Raw genomic sequence first — 24,637 nt, 5'->3', positions numbered from 1 at the left:
AATCAGAAAAAAAACACAAAATAATGTAACAACAACAGCAACAACAACAACAAAATATATGACTACCTAATGAGGGAACCTCCACGTGGTGGTAGTCGGACAATGTTGTATACATCAGTGTACAATAGCTAATACCCTCAAATCAATAAAAACTCAATTACATTTTCAAATTCAACATGCAGTCACTGAACCCTAAATGACCATAACACACATTTGAATTTAAACAGTACTGCCTGTTATTATTTACAAAATGAGGTTCTGAACTTATGTGCTCTACATTTAAACATAAACTATTATGACAGAGATGGGAACAGTCCAGATCACTTGACAATTCTAAATTTTCAGAAAAACAAATAAAAGCAAGTCTGTGTGCATGTTTCTTTTTCCATTTTAAATCACTGGGGTCCTTAAATGACAGAATTCCATATTTCCCTGTCCTTGTTACAGGTCCAATCCAAATCCTACACAAGCCATTATCTGGGCTAACCACAGAATTTTCTAAGATCTTGTACTTGTATAATTTGAAAAAAATCCTCCATCTTAACTTTTAAAAATCTGGCGTAGGAATACACAAGAACACAAATATGCTAATTTGATGTTATTTATAGATGTCCTGATCACTCCAGAAAATAAAGTTTAAAAATTTTCTAAAAATTTAATTTAATTAAAATTTTAATTATAATCGAAGTGATGAATTAAAAATTATTTCACTACCTAATCAGTCATGAAATATAGAACAACCATGCCAATTTGTATGAGAATCGGTCAAAAAATGTGGGTATGAGAAATAAAAACATGGATTTTTAGGCATGTCATTAAGGACTAAGACCACAATTAATTTCACTATATGTTTCATTGTAACATTAAAATTCATAACTAAGTCCCAAAGTTTCATCTGCAAATTTCCATTTCACCTGGCCAAGATCAACATCTGAGAAGCAAAATGTAAAAGTTTCAACCCATCATGTTGGGCATTTTCTGGAGATATACCTCCATATGTGTCACCAACGTCAATTATATACATCCGGGTCAGGGGTAAAGGTGAAAACAGGACTTTTTACACCGGATCCTGCAGCACAAAATACATGTTCAATATGAATGATTTACACACTGACAGTTAGATTATCATCTCTATAACACATCTACATCAAATTTATAGGCAAAAATCTAATTCAAAGAGGCATATTATTTTTTTCCCTAACATACATACATTTTTTAGGGACTTCATTCGTGGGTACTGAACCCGGAAGTATTTAATTGTGGTCTTAGTCCTATTATAGGACACTTTTTTTTTTTTTAATTTAAAAAAAAATATTTTCATCAACTGTGAGCTATTTCAAACATTTCGGCGTAAACAGAATCAGCGTAGGTCAAATAAAACAGGAGTTATGAAGAATTGAAAAACCCCTCTCAGACTGAGATTTTAACTCAGCTTTACATACACTTTGCTGTACATATCACAGACACCAAGCGTGAGGAAAAATGAAACAGATTTTGCAATTATTAAGATATTTCAGTTCTGTAAATTGGTATATAAACTTGAATAATTCCTACATATACCTATACAAAAAAGTTTTTCAATTTCAAATTACAACTTCATTTTTTTTCGTAGAATTTTAATTTTTTTTAAAATTACCAAATTTTAATATTAACTGAACATTTAATCTGCTTTAAAGCATTTTTCAGCTTTGATTTGGACATGAAATAATCAATAGATAACAGTGAAGACTTGCAGTAAACAATCACAGTGAATGACACCCACTGGACTAACTAACAGCCACATGTATACATACAAAGACTATCCATGCCAAAGGCAGGGGAGGGGGGGGGGTGTTCTCTTTGGGCCTTTATGTTTACTTTTGGGGCTCTCCCTGTCTCTGAAACACCTTTGATGTTATATTATCAAACAGGCAATGATGTGTATATCACAATGACCAATCAAGTGGTCAGCTTCAGTTTGAATTTTGTATTCTTAATACATCTGACTACTTCTGACTGACCACTGCTGACCACTACTGACCATTACTGACCATTACCAATATGAAGGGAGACAGAAAGAGAAGGAACAATTATTTCAAGCCTGGAAATGTTCCAAAGAATAAGGGCCAGGTATTTAAAGTTGAAGATCCTGAGGTACCTGTCACCAGAGAAGAGAGACCAGCTCTGACCAGAAGACTGACCACCCAGGAATTTCAGCTGATCACCAAGCCCAGTCCTGACGGCCTTTCCCTGGTAACAACAGATACTGGAGACAGACCTTGTCCAACACGGATACTACGGCCGGCAACTGTTACAGCTGAAGAATCCAACTCTGAGCCTGTAATAGAAGGAAACCGGATCATCGACATAGTGTTGATGGTGAAAATGTGGAACGACATCATCAGACTTCACGCCGGACAACCAAACACTACATCATGCATGGTACCGGAGTTTGAACTGGACACCGAGCGGAAAAGGGCTCTGGGATGGAGTTGTGCTGTCCGATGTAATAAATGCCAGTACAGATCTCCACTGTACAAACTACATAGAGAGGCAGACACGGATAAGCCCGGACCAAAGCCAGCCCTTGTCAACAAGTACCTGCCTTCAGCTTTGTGTGGCCAGGCTGTCAGCACCAAAGGAGCCACGTTACTTCTCGGACACCTGAATATACCTGCAGGAGCCAAGAGTGGAGTGCAGCGACAGGCAAATCAAGTGTCCAAGGACATTACTGCCCTCAACAAAAAGGACATGTCCGAGAAGACCAGACTGGTGGTGGAGGCCAACACCCTGAGAGGAGATGATTCCCCGAGCACCATCGGACTAGCTGTGGATGGGCGGTACAACAGCACATCATTTGGAAGTGCTAAGAAGCCAGGGATGAATGCCTCACAGGGGTTAAGTCTGGGTATCGAGACATCTACCCCTAAGAAGTGGATACTTGGACGTGCCCTCCACAACAAACTTTGCTGGACAGGAGCTTGGCTGAGAGGGAAAGGATATGATGTCACCTGATCACTGTGTCATTAGGTTTGAATACAACTGCTTCTTCAATCAAGTAGGGAGGTCAAACATAAACTTAATCAACTCAGCTCAGAGGAAATATATCAACGCCACCACCAATACAAACCTGCTGTCAAGAAAAGAAGTATGTTGTTGTTAGCAGAACAGCACAAGCAGCATGCGAAAAGGTCCAGGTCCGCTCGGAAGTCTGACTACAGGAGAGGTCAGCTAGATCCCAACATCCATCCATGTAGGGGAGACAACCGACCTCAGGACCACCTGTATTGAGAAGAAGAGGTGACAACAAATTTATTAGAGACATGTCAACAATCAGAAAAAAAACACAAAATAATGTAACAACAACAGCAACAACAACAACAAAATATATGACTACCTAATGAGGGAACCTCCACGTGGTGGTAGTCGGACAATGTTGTATACATCAGTGTACAATAGCTAATACCCTCAAATCAATAAAAACTCAATTACATTTTCAAATTCAACATGCAGTCACTGAACCCTAAATGACCATAACACACATTTGAATTTAAACAGTACTGCCTGTTATTATTTACAAAATGAGGTTCTGAACTTATGTGCTCTACATTTAAACATAAACTATTATGACAGAGATGGGAACAGTCCAGATCACTTGACAATTCTAAATTTTCAGAAAAACAAATAAAAGCAAGTCTGTGTGCATGTTTCTTTTTCCATTTTAAATCACTGGGGTCCTTAAATGACAGAATTCCATATTTCCCTGTCCTTGTTACAGGTCCAATCCAAATCCTACACAAGCCATTATCTGGGCTAACCACAGAATTTTCTAAGATCTTGTACTTGTATAATTTGAAAAAAATCCTCCATCTTAACTTTTAAAAATCTGGCGTAGGAATACACAAGAACACAAATATGCTAATTTGATGTTATTTATAGATGTCCTGATCACTCCAGAAAATAAAGTTTAAAAATTTTCTAAAAATTTAATTTAATTAAAATTTTAATTATAATCGAAGTGATGAATTAAAAATTATTTCACTACCTAATCAGTCATGAAATATAGAACAACCATGCCAATTTGTATGAGAATCGGTCAAAAAATGTGGGTATGAGAAATAAAAACATGGATTTTTAGGCATGTCATTAAGGACTAAGACCACAATTAATTTCACTATATGTTTCATTGTAACATTAAAATTCATAACTAAGTCCCAAAGTTTCATCTGCAAATTTCCATTTCACCTGGCCAAGATCAACATCTGAGAAGCAAAATGTAAAAGTTTCAACCCATCATGTTGGGCATTTTCTGGAGATATACCTCCATGTGTGTCACCAACGTCAATTATATACATCCGGGTCAGGGGTAAAGGTGAAAACAGGACTTTTTACACCGGATCCTGCAGCACAAAATACATGTTCAATATGAATGATTTACACACTGACAGCTAGATTATCATCTCTATAACACATCTACAGCAAATTTATAGGCAAACATCCATTTCAAAGAGGCATATTATTTTTTTCCCAAATATACATACATTTTTTAGGGACTTCATTCGTGGGTACTGAACCCGGAAGTATTTTTTAAATTTAAAAAAAAAAATATTTTCATCAACTGTGAGCTATTTCAAACATTTCGGCGTAAACAGAATCAGCGTAGGTCAAATAAAACAGGAGTTATGAAGAATTGAAAAACCCCTCTCAGACTGAGATTTTAACTCAGCTTTACATACACTTTGCTGTACATATCACAGACACCAAGCGTCCGGAAAAATGAAACAGATTTTGCAATTATTAAGATATTTCAGTTCTGTAAATTGGTATATAAACTTGAATAATTCCTACATATACCTATACAAAAAAGTTTTTCAATTTCAAATTACAACTTCATTTTTTTTCGTAGAATTAATTTTTTTTTTTTAAATTACCAAATTTTAATATTAACTGAACATTTAATCTGCTTTAAAGCTTTTTTCAGCTTTGATTTGGACACGAAATAATCAATAGATAACAGTGAAGACTTGCAGTAAACAATCACAGTGAATGACACCCACTGGACTAACTAACAGCCACATGTATACATACAAAGACTACCCATGCCAAAGGCAGGGGAGGGGGGGGGGGGTGTTCTCTTTGGGCCTTTATGACATCTTCCATATTGAGAAGAAAATATGACTCAGTAAAATTTGCTGAAAAGTTCAGATATTGATGCAAAAGCCTCTTCTGAAGCATATTTTACATAAATCGTGGCTGGGAAGAGCTGAATTTTTAATTTAATTTAATTTTTAAATCTTAAGTGCTAATGTCATATTTTGATGGACATTTTGACAGACATATATGACATTAGTGACGGACATAAATTTGAATACCTCCAATTTGCACGTAAATATTTGATATATTTGTTACAATTTGAAAAAAATTATACTCATCTGTGTAAAGAAAACATTTTGGTAGAATTAAGTGCTAATGTCATATTTTGATGGACATTTTGACAGACATATATGAAAAAAATTATAAAAAAATTCATCTGTGTAAAGAAAACATTTTGGTAGAATTCTCAAAGTTCATAATAAAGAATGATTTAAAAAAAATACAATTGCAAATGTCACTTTTTGACTGACATCTTTTGACTAATGTCACATTTTGACAGACAAGGTTTTGCTAATGTCATTCTTTTGACAGACAAGGTTTTGCTAATGTCATACTTTGACAGACAAGGTTTTGCTAATGTCATACTTTGACAGACATTTTCTTTATAATGTCATGATTTGACAGACATTTGTTTTTAGTTTTATTTTGACTGGTATTGTTATAACTATATTTTATTAAGATCTGTTTGTAAGCATTTCAACATTTACTTCTATTGAAAGCAATTATCAGACAAGATCAAGACATAACAATGCAGGGACATTGCGGTGCTACATAACTTGAAAACATAATGAGGTTACATTATTGCATATATATTAAATGTATCTTTGTAGTTAAAGTTGGATATCTTTTTTCCTAAAATAATTGTCTAATTTCTTCTAAAATGAAAATGGAAGGGTAAGTTTTTGTATCCAGTAATATGGTGGACTAATGAGCCAGAAAAAAGCAACAACAATTCAGATTCAAATTCAAATTGTTTTATTGTAGTCTGTGGATATTCTTCAAAGTGATTCTGAAAGTAAAAAAAAAAAAAAAAATCAAAGGTGTGTTTAGAAATGGTTCAATAGAATAGATATTGATTTACCATTTGTCTCATTAAATAAAACTGTATGTACAAATAAACCAATATTTTGTACAGGAGTGAAAATACAAATGTAATATTCTACAATATATACAATATATACAGTATTGTAAATATTTACTATATATATATTTTCAACATTGATACTTAATGAAGTACATGTCTTAATCTATCTTACCAAACTGGTAGTGAATCCTTGTGCCAGACATCTGCATGTTTGGAGCATCAAGAATCTGCAAGACATCAGATTCAACAACTGTGTGTTGGATGTTTCCGGGTATCCAGTTCCCTTTCTTGGATGACTGGCAGAAAAATGTGACCCATGGCCAATTCTCAACCTAAGTAAATATAGGTATGACTGCAATTGGTGGCAGTTGGAAAGAATGTGTAATATGAATCAGTGCTATAGATATTGTTAATACCAATAAGTGCCCAGAGAAAATGAAACTTAGCAAATGACTTATTATGACATAAGTAAAATGGACCATGAACTTGATTTGACCATATGGACAGAATAACTAATAATATTCATAATTTATTTTACTGTTATCAATCAATGATTTGAATTACAATACATAATTCCAATTAAAGCCATTATTCATCTTTTGGATATGGTGTCTTTTTAACTTCGCTTTTCATTCAAACAACAAATACTTATTTTCTTCAGAGTGAACACAAACATTATATAATTCACCACTTTAAATGAATCAAAATCAATATATGATCCAATGGAAGAGGAATGTATCTCATTGGTCTTCCAAGGGCATATTTTAAGAACAATCAAAATTAATTCAACATGATTAACAACTGACATGTAATACAAAAGTAATCAAAATGTCAATCAAACAAAGATACTGAATTGAAGATAATATTTTGTGAGATGTTGGTTTTAACTTCTGGGATTGGGGTTGCAGTTCATTATCAAATTGTATTGATAATAGTTATCAACAATATAGATGTGGTAACTTGAATACTGTAAATCACTTGATTTGCTTTATAAATACTTGATTTCACATCATTTCAGTAGTAAATATAAACAGAATAATATAAGGTCATAAGTCTGGTAAATTTCTTTCCCCCTGTCCAACCCTCAAGAAAAACACGTTCACAAATATTACTCTCATGATCAGTATCCAATCAATCATCAACTTATGATTCACTTACAACAGCAGGAAACACTCTGTTGCCATGGCTGACAGAGATATATGTCCCTGAGATAAACCTGTAAATTTGGATAGGGGCATTTGTTTCAAATTCAAAATAGAAACTCTACCATCCATTGAAACAGGAAAAAGAAGTGTCGAGATATTGATTTTAACTTCATAAATTTACAGAAACAAATTTACTGCTTTGAGACATGACAACATAAGCAAACTAATAGCAAATATTTGAGAAATAACATATGTTCGAAAAACATATCTTTGGTTGCCTTATTTAAAAATCCTTCTCTTTCATAACATTCAGACTCAAGTTGTATCAAATGTTTTATCACAACATACTTGAGATTCCCTTAACATTACTGAACTAGTATACCTAATGGACGAATACATTTCGTGTTAACACGCTATATAGGTTAGAGTAGACCATTAGACTAGACGAAAATTTCTACAAACCTTGAGCTTAAATTGTAAGTATTGTCCTTAAAGTCACGTATGGGAGACATGGGAGACTGGTGTCCATGGACCAAATCCTCTTTTGGTAATTTGATGCTGTAAATTAAAATAAATTCAGACTTAAGTTTTATCACAACATACTTGAGATTCCCTTAACATTACTGAACTAGTATACCTAATGGACGAATACATTTCGTGTTAACACGCTATATAGGTTAGAGTAGACCATTAGACTAGACGAAAATTTCTACAAACCTTGAGCTTAAATTGTCAATATTGTCCTTAAAGTCACATATGGGAGACATGGGAGACTGGTGTCCATGGACCAAATCCTCTTTTGGTAATTTGATGCTGTAAATGAATTAAATATATACATGTATATACGCTGTATATATGAGGAAAACTATTGAAATTGTTATCCACAAGTTTGTCCCAGGCAGGAACAACCTGAAAGTAATGTGTCCAGTGATTTTTGTGTGCGAACTTCAAAAACGAAAAATGCAAAATTCCATACTACATGGAAGGTATATAAATATTACAGTCACAGTAATTTGAATATTTCATGTGCAAAATATTGGTGTCTATTCCAATTAAACAGTACATAAAAAAACGTTGAATGGTGATGGCTAGCCAATTCATGATATCTGTGCCAAACTACATTGTTAGCTTAGGACAATACCTTTCATTAATAAGTTTTAAAAAATTCATATTTTTAACTAATATTTTTTTAATATAAGTCATGTACCTTGATTGTGAGAGAGCTGGCCATGGATTTGGATCAACTACAGGTGTAGATGGCTGCTCGTATATGGATGGAGATAACTGCTGTGATGTCAGCAAAGGAGCTAGATCCTCCATGGATGAAGATAGCTGTCAAGCAAATCATCAAAATTAATGAGTACATATATACAGTTCAATAACTGATGAAAATGTAAACAAAATAATGCATAGGGACTTACTTCAGATGAATAGCACAGGTCATATTATATAAAAGCGGAAACAAAATAGCAGGACAGTAAAAAGTTAAACTGTTGTTTTTAATTTGTATACATGTCATGATGACTTATTAAAATGTTTTGAATTAATAATTAGATTTCATAGTGTGTATCAGACTCAACGTCCGATTAACAGACCTAGTCATTTAACAACACATTCCTCATAAATGTATATATATGTAGAAATTACTCCACAATTCGTGCTAAATGGAGTACCAAGCATTGATTTAGAATGGAAATGTATTATGGTATATATAAGGTACTCACCTCATATTCAAATCCAAGACATTCCAGCACATCCGATAGGCCTGAGATTTCCATTGGCTGATCGTCACCATCCTCAAACATACATGTATGATCATCCATCACATCAGCAGGTAGATCCATGGGCAGCATGGGGACAAAATGATTGGGGACCCAGTGGTTGGACTGCATATCTGATCTAGTCGATGACCACATAATGCAGACATCTGTAGTCTTCTTCCCCAATGGTAATATTTGTCTGTGAAGATCCATCCTTACATTTGGATTTCCAAGCTCAGGGTAAGCAGAAAACAGAGAACTGTGCATCACTGTGGATAATGCGAACAATTGCCAAATGCCCATGTAAGAGGACTTTTTCACAACTTCCAACGCTTCCTGATGATAAATACTTCGAATGATATCATTGGTCAGGATGTCTCCCTGTATATATTGCTCTGAATATGTAGCGTAATGTGCAGGTAATCTTTGAGCAGCTTTACCAGAGAGGGGTCCCTTTAGCCAAATGGTGCCAGTCCAAATAAATATCCTCATTTGTTACCATCTCTATGACTATGCGTGCCCTAATTTCTTCATGGTGTGTTTCATTCCCAAATATATGAATGGAACCACAGCGGGGAAGCCAGTTGCCATCGGCGCCAACTACTACCGGATATTTAGCTTCCCCTGGTGTGTCACAAGGAAGAAGCTCCAATGCTACAGCGTCAACTGTAAATGTATTCCTAGAGAAACATCTCTTCTTGGCTTTCACATCTGGAATGACTTGTGCATAAGAGAAAGCCTTGGTCTTCAAATCTTCATAGGTTTTGCACTTTCTTAGGGTTTTTAAGATATCTGTAAACACTGGTTCTGTGGATTGTGGTGTTTCCACTGTAGTGGTCTCCAGTTTTCCTTTGTTTGATGTAGTTTTGTCTGACAAGGTTTTCTGTTTTAATGGTATAGTCTCTAAATCTTTTTCCTGCGATCTCTTTCTAGCACGAATTTCTGTCCGTTTGTTGTTGCCCTTGTGCGCTGTCTGCAACTTCTCATCTTCATGACTTTGTCTTTCAGTGTCTTTTGTAGTCTCCTTGGTGCTTTTCAACTTTGAAGCATTTTGTTCAATACTTTGTAGCTGAATCCTCTTATATGGTTGTATGCTTTTGCTGTTGATACAGATATTGTGTCTTTGGTCAGGTTTGCAACAGAAGCATGAAAGTTCTCGAGTGTATAATACTCCGGGGTTAGCAGGGTCGTTTTGAATTTGGTGTAATTTCCTTGTACCACTTACAGTTTTTATGTCCATTTGTTTCTCTCTGCTGATGTCATCTTTCTTCACGAAGAAGAACTTTCTTTTTGAAAATACATCATCGATTTCCAGATGATATCTACAGTAATGAAAAGTATCAAGTGCATTATTTATGATAACCTTGTTCCCATTGATAGCTCTATCGATGGCTTTGTTGATTACGCCTGTTTCAGCATCACAGTCTCCCTTTCCGTGTTCTGATCCATAAAAATTTCTGTTCACTTTTCTATTCAAATTGGCAAGATCTCTAAATGGGCCCTTACTCTTGTACTGTGCACTACAACCATCACTAAACACTACATTTTCTTCAGGCTCCCTCCAGGTGGATATTATATGGTTGTAGACAATGTCCTGATAGTGCTGGACAGCATGATAATCATGGTTGATATCCTCTGATATGATAACATCTGACTCACGGACAGTTCCATTTTAGGATTTATAGCAGGACACAATGGAATGGATGGTAATTTGTTCCTTACTGTAATACACCGATTTGATTTCATCCTGGTATTTTACCTCCCGGTTTCTTGCGAAGTCCATTACTTGCAATAGGCAGTTTTCAGGCAGGTTCTGTTTGATGGAAGTAAACTGCATAGTTTGCCAATTGGCAGTGTTCAAGTGTTGAAAAAAAGATGTTCCTGACGTTGGCTCCTCAATGTCTTTAAGGAATTCTTCGAGCAGTTCATGTTTCTGTCCTGGTCTTGTAGTGAGGATACGTTTTTTCTTTTTCTCAATTTCAGTGTAGGTCCATCTACTCCAGGTCAATAGCGTCTCATCTGAGATCTCTTGATAAAAAGTACTAAGCTTTTGTTTTCTGGTTTCCCTCGGACCACATGTTTTACATGTTCCATTTATACAATCCATCTTGAAGAACCTCTCTGCATCTGACTTAGGACAAAGCAACATCTCGCATATTTTACCTTCAGAGGTAACTTTGGATTCTCTTTTTACGTGTCGACTTAATGTCAGCATTTTCTTTCGTATGTTTATGCAATATACACAACAACAAAATTCTCTGCAGTTGATGTCAAGCTTTCGTACATTCTTTGGTCGTTTAGCAGCAAATCGTCCGAGACTTACTTGTAATTTGTGTTCCTTGTTGTACAATGCATGAGCTTCTGACACTGTCACTTGCATCAAGTAACCTGGACCAGCGTTTGTAGTGTAACGCTTCTTGGGCAAAACTCTAGAAATATCCTCCCGAAAGTAGAACTTCTTGATAGTTTCATTTACAGCATTGCACCTCTTACCTTCAGGGACCTTTTTCTGGTTTAAACTGATTGTTCTTCTGTTCATTTCCAGTTTCTTCGCAACAAATCTTCTACTCTTGTTTTTATACTGCCTGGCTACTTCTTTCAGTGCTGATTTACCTTTTGGTGTTTTTTTAAGGGTTTTTATCAATAATTCTTCATCATTTTTGACTGAGATTGTTTCCATCACTGCCTTCTTGTGTGGAGAGAGATTTTTTTGTAAATTGTCCAACACTTTCACAAACTTCCTTGGTGATGATGGGAAAGCTTGTCTGACTGTTTTCTTTGAAGAAAATGGTGTTTTTTCTATGTTTGTTAAGGAGGTTTCAAGTTTTCGTTTTGTGTTAGTGATCTGTTGTCTTTTGACTCTTTTTGTTTCTCGGTCTTTCTTTTTTATCCAATTTTTCTTCTGTACAGACATTCTGGCACGGGATTCTTGTTTTTTGATACGATTATATTCCTTTTTAGATTTAATACTCTTTCTTGTCTGTATAACAACTTTTGGGGATTTTGACTTTGAAACTTTCATTTGATATTCACCTGGATGGTCTTGGTCTCTGTTCTTCTTTTTTTCCATGTATCTCTTTTGCCGCTCCCTCTGCTTTTCCAACATTCTTGCCTTTTTTTCCAATGCATGTGTGTCTTTCCTTAGATCTCTTTCTTTCAGGTGATCTTTTGCTTTTTTTGATCTTTCTTTCTGTTTTTTCAGGTATAAATCATAGTTTGGATTTTGTTTCCGGCTCCGGATTCCTGATTCACCTAAAAAAAGGAAGAGTTAATGTCAGAGACACAGATTTATTTACATGATAGGTTATATTCACTATCAATTCCATTGTCAAGGTTAAGGTTTTGTATAAATATTGTCAATTTCCCTTTTATGCACAGTTATATCCCTGCTTCCCCTACCCATGATGTCTCCATGTCCCAGTTGATCGGATATTCATGGGGTTGTACTAGATATCATGACTTTTACATAAGATCTAGACAGCTGGTAAACAAACTCATGTGGCAGCATGATGAAGATTATAAGAAAATTTTATGGTCGCTACCACAATTTTGTCAGGAAATGTTCTGTTTCCTTGAACGACATGAGGTCAGACATTTTTTAGACCATATTTTTGAATGGCTTTAGTCCATTTGATCACACACTTTGTGGTAAGAGGTGGGCATAACAACTAGTGTTGTTTCGATTAATCAAGTTCATTGAGGATCACTTATCTGAGATGCTTGATCAATTTATTAAGTAAGAAATCTGTAAAAGATTTTCATCAAAAATACTTGACATCGTGATGTAAGAAAATAAATTATTTCAACATTGAAATTATTTTCAACATTAATAAAATTATTGAAAAGTATTCTGTGCAATTTACTTTGATGATTGATCAGGAAATTTCAACAGATTCCCAGCACTAATAACAACACTGTTATACGGTATACATTAATTTATATAAAGACCTTTAAACTTGAATTGACCTACATGTAGCTATCCAAGGTCTACATGAGGGTGTCATTGATGTAGCAGAAGACGCTTAAACACTTCAGGAACACATGGATCTTATTCTTGTACTTTTTCAGGGACTCTCCAAGTAGATCTTGCCTTTGTTTTGATTTTGCCCTTGATTTAATGGTCATTAATTAAGTTTGAATTATGATTTTGTTAGCATGTTGGTATGGTATTTGTTCTCATTTACAAAGGCTTTAAAAACCTCAACCAATATTAAAACCTTGAAAGTGAAGTTGATAGTAAAGAAACTGGAATATTAATCTGATTGTTTCTTAATGTTTTGTTGATCTTTTGAAAATTATGATAATTGGTCACTAACAACAGAATTCCTTTTTAATAGTAGGGTCAGAATACCAAAAAATTAAAACAAATTGGAAATATTTTTAACTTTGCTTAATTTCTAAATTTCACAGAAAGATCCCTTCTGCTTTCTTCTCATGTACTTGTTAAGATATATATGTGCATCGTGTTTGGCTATAGGTCGCAAGACATTTTAATAGGCACAAGTACCCACACGAACACGTACTCCATCATTATAAACAGTTTATGACAAAATTGACTGAGAGATTTGTAACAAAAAAGGATCTTCATTGTTTTGACAATGTTTTGTCAAACTTGAGTATTTTTTCTCATAAATGTTCGTCTGAACATGCAGTTTTCCGTGTGGGAAATTTGAATTTCTGTACATCATTATTTTGTTGCATGTTACTGTTTCGCATACTTTTTTTCATTTCTGTGGTTTTTTTCTTCTTCTTCTTTTTTTGAATATTCCACTTGAGTTTATTTATCAGCAATGGACATGAGGTAGACAGATGAAACTTGTTTATTCAAAATGCATAAAACTAATTCAAGTTTCATTGAGTAAACATTACATTCATTTTTTATTATACTGTACATGTAGAAATAGAATTTGTTGAATGTTCCAATTTTGTAATACGATTGTAATCCTTATAAGATATATTATTATTTATATTTATTTAATTTTAAAATGGCGAATTATCACTCATAAAATCATGTTCTGTCAAAAAACTGACGTTCACAAAGTGATGTCCGTCAACATGCTGACGTTTACCCTGGTGTGTCTGTCAAAACACAGACGTTCATTATAACATTTCTGTCAAAATCGTGACGTTCATAATAATATGTCGGTCAAAAAATGACGTTTGACAACAAAAACCCGCGAAACCTCATATCGTTTTGAAATTCTCGTCGGATTCTGTCAAAAAATGAAACATTGGATATAGGTTAGGGCCTTCTGTGAAAAAAACAGCATAGAACCATGTTTGCGGGGTTTCGTGATTCAAACGTCATCACTTGTAAACGTCAGTTAATTTGACAGACATCGGTAATTCATTGTTTTTACCTGCATCCTCCTCCAATTCCTCCTGTCCGCCGGCCATATTTGTTATTGCTAGACATGCAGCGATCCTAGCGGAAGCACTTGGCTTCATCGTAAGGGAGCTAAGCGTAGGCCGGTATAGACCGATGGCCATCGTCAGCGAATGAAATTTCCGAGTTTGACGGACATGACGTTAGTTATTCTTGAGAGCATATTATCCGTAATTTCCAGGTGATATAGCAATGGCTTATGAACTTTTTTCCTTTTTTTTTTAAAGTTACAATTTTATATCAGTTAAATGCAGAAATATTTTGAAAATAGACGTGCACAGCCCATCTCTAAAAGTGAGCAAAAACGTCATGAAGTTTGACAGACACAAAAACACATCATCATTTCCAATTTATATTCTTAATTTCTTTTATTGTGTATAAAGAATAACAGTTTAAGGCTCACAAACATAAAATATGTGATACAAGATATACGTTTTGCATAAAAGAGGTGGCATACAACAAAACCAATTATTTAAAAATACATCATCATTTGCCATGTCTGTTTGTCAAGGAGTTAAAATCTGTCAAAAACACCAATTAAATCAAAATCAAAATTCATTTATTATTATATGCATTGATTTTTTCTTCATTGAAAGTGTTTTTTACTGATAAAAATGGAAGATAACAACATCATGAAATAATAATTTCAATTAAAAACCTTAACTAGCAGAAATAAATGACTTTACACATGTTGACAGACAGTGGTGCACTTTTATATGGAAGATGTCATATCTGAACTGAACTGATAATGAGTTATCATTTGTTAAATTGTTTCCAATTTCTGTTTGAGCTTTTACAAATTGTCTAATATCTGAAATGAATTGATAATGAGTTATCATTTGTTAAATTGTTTCCAATTTCTGTTTGAGCTTTTACAAATTGTCTAATATCTGAAATGAACTGATAATGAGTTATCATTTGTTAAATTGTTTCCAATTTCTGTTTGAGCTTTTACAAATTGTCTAATATCTGAAATGAACTGATAATGAGTTATCATTTGTTAAATTGTTTCCAATTTCTGTTTGTGCTTTTACAAATTGTCTAATATCTGAAATGAACTGATAATGAGTTATCATTTGTTAAATTGTTTCCAATTTCTGTTTGAGCTTTTACAAATTTATCTTTATTTTTTTAAGCAACCCCACTATTCATGGAACATTTAGTATATGGAATATTAATTACAAAAATGGGGATTTAACCCCAACACCTAACTAATTTCAAAACAAGTGCCTCTCACCCATGATTACTTTTCCCAATTAAAAACTATAAAAATAATGTAAACTGAAGTCAATATCTTATAAAGTTATCTTAATTATTAAATAACTTGTGATGACATGTGAACAAGGATTTCATATTAAATTGCAAGATATCAACTTCAGTTTTACTGAAGTTTTAATGAATGATTGTGTTTTAAATTTAAATTTGATTTATTAAGAAACTGTTCTCATCTGTATATATGAAGTAAACATTTCCAAGAAAGCTATAGAACGCTATAGAAGTGCCATACAAATTTTATACCACTTGTACAGGAGTTTTCACTACGACTTTTTTTGTATTCATATCAAAGTAAATAAATAAATAGATAAATAAATAAAAGAATAGATAAACCAAACAGCTAAAGAATGTTGGCTCAGATAATTATTCATCATTTAAATCAAAATGTTTTATTCTTTTCAGGTTAATGAATGGCCATGGGTTATGTACATTGCAAAAAAATAAAAAAGACTTTGGATTTTAAACGAGATGAAGTAAACTGTCATAGCAACTGATGTTTTGGAAAAATTGAACATTCCTGTAATCAGTGTTGCTGGTTCTCTCTCCTCTTTATTACAAATTCCAGGTGTGTAGATATATGCAGCGATAACATCAGTCATTATGTATTAAATGAATTGTTCAATAAAAATATTTTTGATGCTAAGTTAAGTTTGAAGTTAACCCAGTTAAATCATAAAATGTGAAAAGCACCCAGCAGTGCACACTGAAGCAAAAGACACAGCAGCAAGGGTTTATAGATGGATTGCATCACACATTTAATATTTCACATACATTCTTGTTTTTCTCATTTTTTTTTTTTTTTTTTTCATTTTCAGCTGGAAGACACCAAGTGAAAATTTTGTCAAGAAAAATTCTCTGGAGCCATGTGAATAATAACACACCCTGAATTGATATGAAAACAAATTATTGCTTCATAATAAAGCTGAAGATTCGTAACAATTATTTTTGTGTTAACTAAAGACTGACAAAATCTTACTTCCTTACTGCAACTATTATGGTGAGCTCCTTGCTTGGAGGTATTGTGTTTGGCAAACATGTAGCATTGTGTATTATACCCCAATCCAAAATAGAACTGTGCAATCATACATACTAGTGCAAACAGATTTACTTAACACACTGCAAACTATTTGTGATATATGCTAATGTAAAGATGAGGCAGTTTTTATTCAAAATCTGCCCACTTTACAATTCACAGAAAAACAGATGACAATATAACATACAAGCAGAGGTTAGTTAATGGGTTATAGGAAATTCAGTGCATGCAAATTCTATATGACCAAATACACACAAAATGTGATTTTAGATTAAAGGGCCGGTTTCCAAAACGGCCCCTTCTCTGATTCAAATTTCCTGTTGGTGGTGCATTGCCCATGCCGTTGTGGTCACAAATCTATCAAGTATAGAGATTTAGGTCACTTGGTTTGTTTTTTATGGCTCCTCAAAGTTGTACCTTTCAGAAGCTAAGTGTCGATAAAATGTGCATGTTATGTAAAATATTAATGAAAATCTAATCAAATGATAGTCACCGTAAAGAATACATTCAGGTCATGATTGTGACAAAAAATCATGTTTCCATCGCACCATTTGGCTGTTTTATGGAAGAAACAATCTCAAAAATGCCATTTTCGATGATAACATTTTAGACACCCTTTTATGGGCGTTGGATGCAAACCAATTTTTATCCTATTAAATAGTACGTAATATGCTATTGATGAGAGGAAAAATCATCAAAATGTAAGTGGTGGAACATTTTCAAATGTTGGGTTGAATTAGCCTATGGTTGAATTGCTGATTTTCGACTTTCTTTAGATAATTAACAAAAAAACGAGAGTATTTACTCAGTATGTTGAGAATATGTACACAGATATGAAAAAAAGTGAGAGAAACACTTTTTCATAAAAAAATCCAAGATGGCTACTTCGTAAGTCCCCGTGGTTGAAGACATTGGCTGACAAATAGACAGAACAACAAACAAAACGTGATTTTGGTTGGTTTTCACATTTACGGGAGTGTTCATAGCTACGGGCGATTGTATAATACCTATATTTATAAGTTTGGTTAGTCACATGGTAACGGGGATCTTTCATATAGAGCCCAAAACATACTTTCGACATATGCACTCTGTTGCCGCATGGAAAACTATTCAAGTTTTGTCGGAATTTCTTTACCTGTGGTTGTAATGGTCGAGGGTTTTCCAGCGTCCTGTAATACCCAAGGTAGTACAAGATACTGGAGATGTGCGCACACATTCCCATCGTTCTCTCTCCAACTGGGCACTGGCAGTAGTAGTCCTTTATTGGGGCCTCAACATCGGGTGAAACGGTGAACCGTATCCAAACGTTATATTTCGTTTGGCTTTTGTGTCGAGAATGTATTTGACATCGGAGAAGGTCTGGGGAGTGCTGATAAAGCCACACCTCATAGTCGCCGTCATCACTTAAATGTTCGGCGATTTAACCAGGAGCCAGAGGTTCTCAAGTAATCAAGATCGAGACGGGGAAACAGTACTTTATTTATTTATTTTTTTTTTTTTACATCATAAAACTGTCATGAAAATATCCGCTCTGATATTCAATATAAAAGTTTGTATATAATAAGCTATATAATAGGGATTCAGACAAGGTTGTTACTCATTTACCCTTTTCTTTCAATTTACAACCACATTCAGGTGGCGATATGAGAACGTTCCACCACATGGAATTAGCTGATTTTTGGTACACATATGAAACAAGTAAAGCTCTATCTGATTTTCTGATGGAAATTTGCATCCAAAACTACATAACGGGAGAAAATTGCAAATTTATGGCATTTTTCTTCATAATTGTGTCTCTGCAAGTGCATTTTCATCCGAGAATATATTTTTTTTATGTTTTATGAATAAACTCGATGTTTTGGAAATATTTATCAAAAGAAATTTATACTATGTTGCGAATTACAATTTCGAGATAACCTTCTTTTATTTACGAACTTATGTCTTTGATGCTGAAATTGACAACTTTATAAAAATACATTTTCACTGAAATTATGAAATCTGGGTGTCGGAAAGGTGTAAAATTATTTTTCGGAAAAGAAAAAAACAGTAGTTGAGCTAGATAAGAAATTATACGGGGGCAGGCTCCTATGGAGAATTAACATTACTGGAAACAGGCCCTTTACTGAATTACCAGAAATAAGATGTCAAACTGGAAATTTCCCAGTTTCCAGCATCTAAATTTAGATTTAAAACTAGTTCTAAGTTGACCTGTAAAATTAGAATATTAAATTAAAGATACATATATTTGGATATTCAAATGAAGTTTGGTAAACTTAATTGAAATGTAACATTCAGTTTCAGTGAGATTTAACTGCAATTAAGGATTCTATTACCTAAGTAGAAATTCCTTAATTTATAATAGAACAAATCAAGGAAATGTCAAGTGTAATCAACTGCACTGACTAGCATCAGTCAAAATGCCAAAGGGAATTTCAGTGTAGATATGCACAACATCAAACAAAGAATGGCATCTGTACACTTACTCAACATCAATCAAAGGTGTTCAATCATTAATAGAGTATGATCACTGGTTACATTTGTTTACCTTTAGTTACACACCAGAGAAATAAAATGAAAGTACTGGTATGCTAAGACCATTAAAAAATAAATTCTTTGTTATTAGCTTGCTATATACTGAAACCAACTATATGCAAGCAGTAAATCATTGCAGCCCATAAAAAATGACCAGCAGATATCAGAAATAACAAGCATAGTACACATTACTTCTGTAATACATGTCCCAAGTAGGCTCCAAGATGCAATGATAGGGAATTTGTCCATTTCTTTGGATACATTGTAGGGAATGTTGATCTTGGACACCATGTTATCACTTTAAAGACTGCATATCTTATTGGATTAAGACCATTAGTTAGACCATCATGCAAATAACATGCTACATACAAATATTGGACAGCTTCATTTTCCAGATTGTTTGTAAATGACTGCATAAGAGTGCCAATTTTCTAAAACAAACATGACTTGTCACCATAACTTAAAATAGAAGATGCCTATTCTTCTGGAAAACCTGGTCTTATTCACCTTGTACTTTTTCAGGGAATCTTCAAGTAGATATTGTCTTTGTTCCAATTTTTCATGTTTATATATTCTTTGTTCTCTAAAACTTGTCGCAAGATATTTTATTCATAAGGGATACATGTTCCAAATTTGATTAAGGTATACTAACTGTATTGGTCTCAATGCGTTTACAAGGTAATCATATTGTACTCATGCAAGTACTGTGACCTCTACATTCAATCCTCAAAATCATTACTATATCCTCTCCACATTGCCCAGGGATAACTGAAACTGTAGTCCAAATGATAACTAATACCCCCAACACCCACAGCCTTAGTTATCTCCCCATGGTGACCTTTTGCACAGAAACATCCTCTGAAACACAGCGGCATGTGCACATGTTCCCTAATATTCCTGCGAAGTTTTGTTGAAATTGGTCCACAGGTTTAGCAGTTGACCGACATGCAAAACCTGTCTATATTGACCAGTTGCCATGGCAATAAATATTTCGAGGGGAAAATGGTGCATGCACATCTACACATTGTCCCGAATATTACTGTAAAGTTTCATGGGAGTTGTCTAGACAAGATGTGTCCACAGACAGACAAACATATGGATGGACAGTTAGACAACTTGATTCCATTTACCCATCCTTTTGGTGGTATAAGAATGCACAAGATTGCTTACAAATTCCATGTGGACAGACATCATGGAAAAATAATAATAATGATAATAATAAAAATAAAAACATGATAAAGATGCTTATATCTTGTTTTCTTTATGCAGTATTCTTTCCATGCTTTGATCAGCAATGTAATCTTGTCATGTCAATATCCTAGTACAAGATTGCATACACAAAATTGTTGAGGGTAGACTTTTAAGATAAATAAAAAAAAATACTATCTAAGTTCAAATGAAGGTTTCAAACAGAAGTCGTATTATGTTCAGTATACAGTGATTTTTCTAGACAATTGTAAACTAAAAACTCGGTATACAGCGATCTTTTACACATTTGTAAACAACAAACAAAGTATGCGGTGATATTTTCTACAAAAAGTTTTTTTTTATGTACTGAAACGAAAAATAAACGCAACTTGGAAAATTGTTATTAATTTTGTATTAAATATACATAGCTGTATAAAAATCGCAGAATTAAAAGTGCACCCTGCCTATCACCCTAACCAATGGTCAAAATCAACCAGGTATGACGAGAAACCTATGCACAACCAATGGTCAAAATCAACCAGGTATGACGAGAAACCTATGCACATCCGGCGCAGTAAAAACATCAAAAACCATGCCTGTACAAACATATGCGTTCATTTTCATTCAAACCAGTATCAATTTATCACTAACATCGAGACACATCATCGCCAAACAATAGTTCCTTTTACAATTATGCCACGGTTATCACAGGCTGATAGAGGACGTGCTATCGCGATGCTTATGGCAGGGAGCACGCAACTCCACGTCGCTCGACAATTCAGAGTTCACAAATCGACTATTAGTCGATTAGTTTCACGTCTTAACGCCACAGGAAGAGTCGATGACTGGCCGAGATCAGGACGTCCACGCGTAACGTCGCGACGTCAAGACCGGGTTGTTAGGCTGGCACATTTGCGTAACAGGAGGTTAACGGCTGCTGAAACGGCAAGGAATACGATTGGTAATCATAACCATCGGATTCATCCCCAAACAGTGATCAACAGACTGTGTGAGGCTAATTTGCATGCAAGGCGACAGTACGTTGGTTTACCACTAACACCGCAACGTCGAGCATGTCGTATGCAATGGCTGACGGCACATATGCCCAGATGTTTTCCTATGAGACGTTGGAGGTCCATGCTCTTCATCGATGAATCTCGATTAACGTTATTTCGTGCAGATGGCTGTCAACGTGTGTACTGGCATCGAGGCGAACGTTTTGCTGACGCCTGTGTTTTGGAGCATGACCGATTTGGGGGTGGATCAGTTATGGTTTGGGCAGGAATCTCCCATGGTTTGAAGACACCTTTGGTGATAGTCAATGGGAATTTAACGGCCGTACGCTATCGGGATGAGATCCTTAGGCCCCATGTTGTGCCGTTTGTTAGGCAGCATCATCTAACCTTGCAGCAAGACAACGCGAGACCACACATTGCAAGAGTCTGTAGAGACTTTCTTGCAACACAGAACATTGTTCCTATAGATTGGCCTCCATATAGCCCCGATTTGTCCTCAATCGAGCATTTGTGGGATGAACTAGACAGAAGAATTCGCAATCGCCGTAACCCCCCAAATACCCTCCCCCAGTTAGCAAATGCACTCGTCCAAGAATGGAATAACATTCCAATACGGACAGTCAATTCCCTGATGAACTCGATGCAACGAAGAATTAGAGATGCTATAGCTGTTCGAGGAGGACACACACGATATTAGGGCATGGTTTCAAAACTGCTGCCATTTCAACTTGGATTCACGTAGGGTACTACCAATCATGACCTTCTAGCGAAGTGACCTTTTCTTAAAAATCTCCAAACATTTAGAGGATGTTACATCAATATTCAATATTAACTATTACATATGAAATTTAGACATAATGCTCACAAGTATTATTTTATTAAACCTACAATTTGAAGTTGTGTTTCTTATTCGTTTCAGTATATATTGTATTCACTAAACATAGAAAAAAATAAGTAAACCTTTCTATGTACACTACAAACTCAGTATACAGTGATCCTTTCTACACAAACTTGGTATAACTAGTGAATCTTTCTACTCAAGTAAATTGAAGATTGTATAGAAATTTACTACAAATGTAGTATACAATGATCTTTTCCACATTTTTTTAGTTTCCGCAATTTGTTGATTCTTCTTTTGTGATGGTAAATATATTGCCGCCTTTAGAGAGTACTGTGACCTTAAAAGGCAACATGCATGTTAGCATCTCCTCAAGTGATTAATCATCTTCAACATCTAATTGGAGATCGGAAAGAAGGACGTTTTTCTCCACCATAAGGTCCTCAAATCCATTGTTGGTCACAATGGCCAATTCCAAGTTAGAAGAATCAAGAGATACCTTCTACCATTCCAGATTTCATTTCTTCAGGGACATCCACCTGCTGAAAGAGAGTAAGGGAAATAAATAACTATATTTCTTTATTGCTATGATTATGTGCAAGAAATATACACTTCTGTATAAGCTTATAGTCTTGAACTTCCCAATAGGAGTCTATATTAAATATACTGTAATTAATTATTTTGACGTTCAGGACTATCAAATTATTAAGCAATGGACAGCTAGAAAATAATAATATCTTGACCATGGTCATACAGAGATTGAATCATAAAGTTAAATTCATGTGATAAATCTGTGCAGTATGATAATTTATTTTGACGTTTGTATTTCAAAAATCATTCTGACTTGAAAAGTAATGTGTAATTTAATTAATTACATTGGACCGTCATGTAATGGCAATGCCATTTTCATAATGTAATTGTAATTTAATTAATTACATCATCATGTAATTGAACCCATGCCTGTTACAAACAGTAGCTGTCCTAACTGATCCTAAAATTAACTTTAGCTACGTCTATCACAAAATTAACTTTGGATGTCTATTACAAATGCCACATTTAGCTACAGTAGAGGTATTTCAAAAATGTATGTCATTGTAACTGGAAGGACACAATTAATGGTTACTTAACCAGAACTACAGTTCTGAACAAACCACTACAAAGCCTGGTTAACTGTACTAAGAAAATGTCCTCTCAATTTATCAATTTCATTGATTATTGACATCTTATCGTTGTACTTACGGCCACCTGAGTTTCTTAAAGTTTCAATTTGACTTTAATAAGGCCTAAAGTGATAATACTGCAATGTCTTAATTAGCTCTCGAGGGGTATTGGTTAGACTATTTATCTCCTTTCATTCCATTCACCATGAAAACAAAACTCTAAAATGCTAAAAAACAGTCAACAATTAACGACAAATATTGAGCCTAGGGCTGTGTAAAATTGATGAATCAAAAGTGTTGAACTGAAAGTGGATGCAGTTGACATAATACTGAAATTTCTGAGATGAACAAATACAGTACATATATTAAAAGTTCAATTGTACCAATTACACTTTACACATTCACACTGGGACCTTACACTTTACACATTCACACTGAGACCTAACACTTTGCTAGGTTTATCCTAATCTTTATTAAAACCCTTTCCGGGATTCAGATGTTAATTGACATCTTCATCATTCCCAATCTTCATATTGTAATCGTTCACATGCATCACTCTTCAACAGAATCAACGAGACATCATGTCAGAAAGACAAAAACTAAATTTAAGCTAAAACTATATATATTAACTTCACATGTAAAACTTACAATTAACATAGCTGTAGAGTTCCCGTATGATTTCATACTCTGGCCTTGGGGTACTCATAAATTATCTCCGATCAGAAATTTGAAAGAGCTAGATCTACAATAACGTGGACAGTGACCGATATTTTAAAGTAAAATCGATATATTACACAGATAGATTCCTAGATCTATTCACGGTAGCGTAAGTAGTACAGTACAATATTACGGATAAGTTTTTTTCTGGTTAATTTCCGATCTGTTGGGCCACTGACAGAAGTGACTGCAATGAGACCATTCAAAAATAAATCCATTTCAAAATACTGAAATACTTTATGGAAGCAACAAAAATGTGCTAGATGCTTACATAACATTTTTCAAATGCATACTGCTTCAAAGGAAAAGTCTTGAAAATATTTTGAAAAAAAAGTGCCATGGCGGCAGTGCCCAGCTTGCACGTCACCGT

At 34.5% G+C, this 24,637-nt stretch overlaps 1 protein-coding gene and 1 long non-coding RNA gene across 2 annotated transcripts; one reads left to right on the top strand and one right to left on the bottom strand.

Annotated features, from left to right (window-relative positions):
- Nucleotides 1–6,091: 6,091 nt before the first annotated feature.
- Nucleotides 6,092–14,505, bottom strand: LOC132563521 (uncharacterized). Its single transcript, XM_060228266.1, is given in 9 exon segments — nt 6,092–6,142; nt 6,390–6,549; nt 7,376–7,433; nt 7,825–7,920; nt 8,080–8,175; nt 8,570–8,694; nt 9,087–9,570; nt 9,572–12,374; nt 14,483–14,505. Coding segments are annotated over 8 exon segments (3,687 nt in total). The 5' UTR covers nt 12,229–12,374; nt 14,483–14,505; the 3' UTR covers nt 6,092–6,131.
- Nucleotides 14,506–14,589: 84 nt separating this feature from the next.
- Nucleotides 14,590–16,725, top strand: LOC132563522 (uncharacterized). The gene is made up of 3 exons (XR_009554807.1): nt 14,590–14,689; nt 16,186–16,348; nt 16,599–16,725. It is a non-coding gene; the product is annotated as an uncharacterized LOC132563522 (long non-coding RNA).
- The last annotated feature ends 7,912 nt before the right edge of the window (nt 16,726–24,637 follow it).

The sequence above is a fragment of the Ylistrum balloti genome, unplaced genomic scaffold (genome assembly GCF_031769215.1).
Source record: "Ylistrum balloti isolate Yb309-2 unplaced genomic scaffold, AGI_CSIRO_Ybal_v1 Utg371758, whole genome shotgun sequence".
In the NCBI taxonomy this organism is placed as follows: Eukaryota; Metazoa; Mollusca; class Bivalvia; order Pectinida; family Pectinidae; genus Ylistrum; species Ylistrum balloti.
The sequence above is the reverse complement of the archived record's forward strand: the minus strand, read 5'-3'. Positions and strand labels throughout refer to the sequence as shown.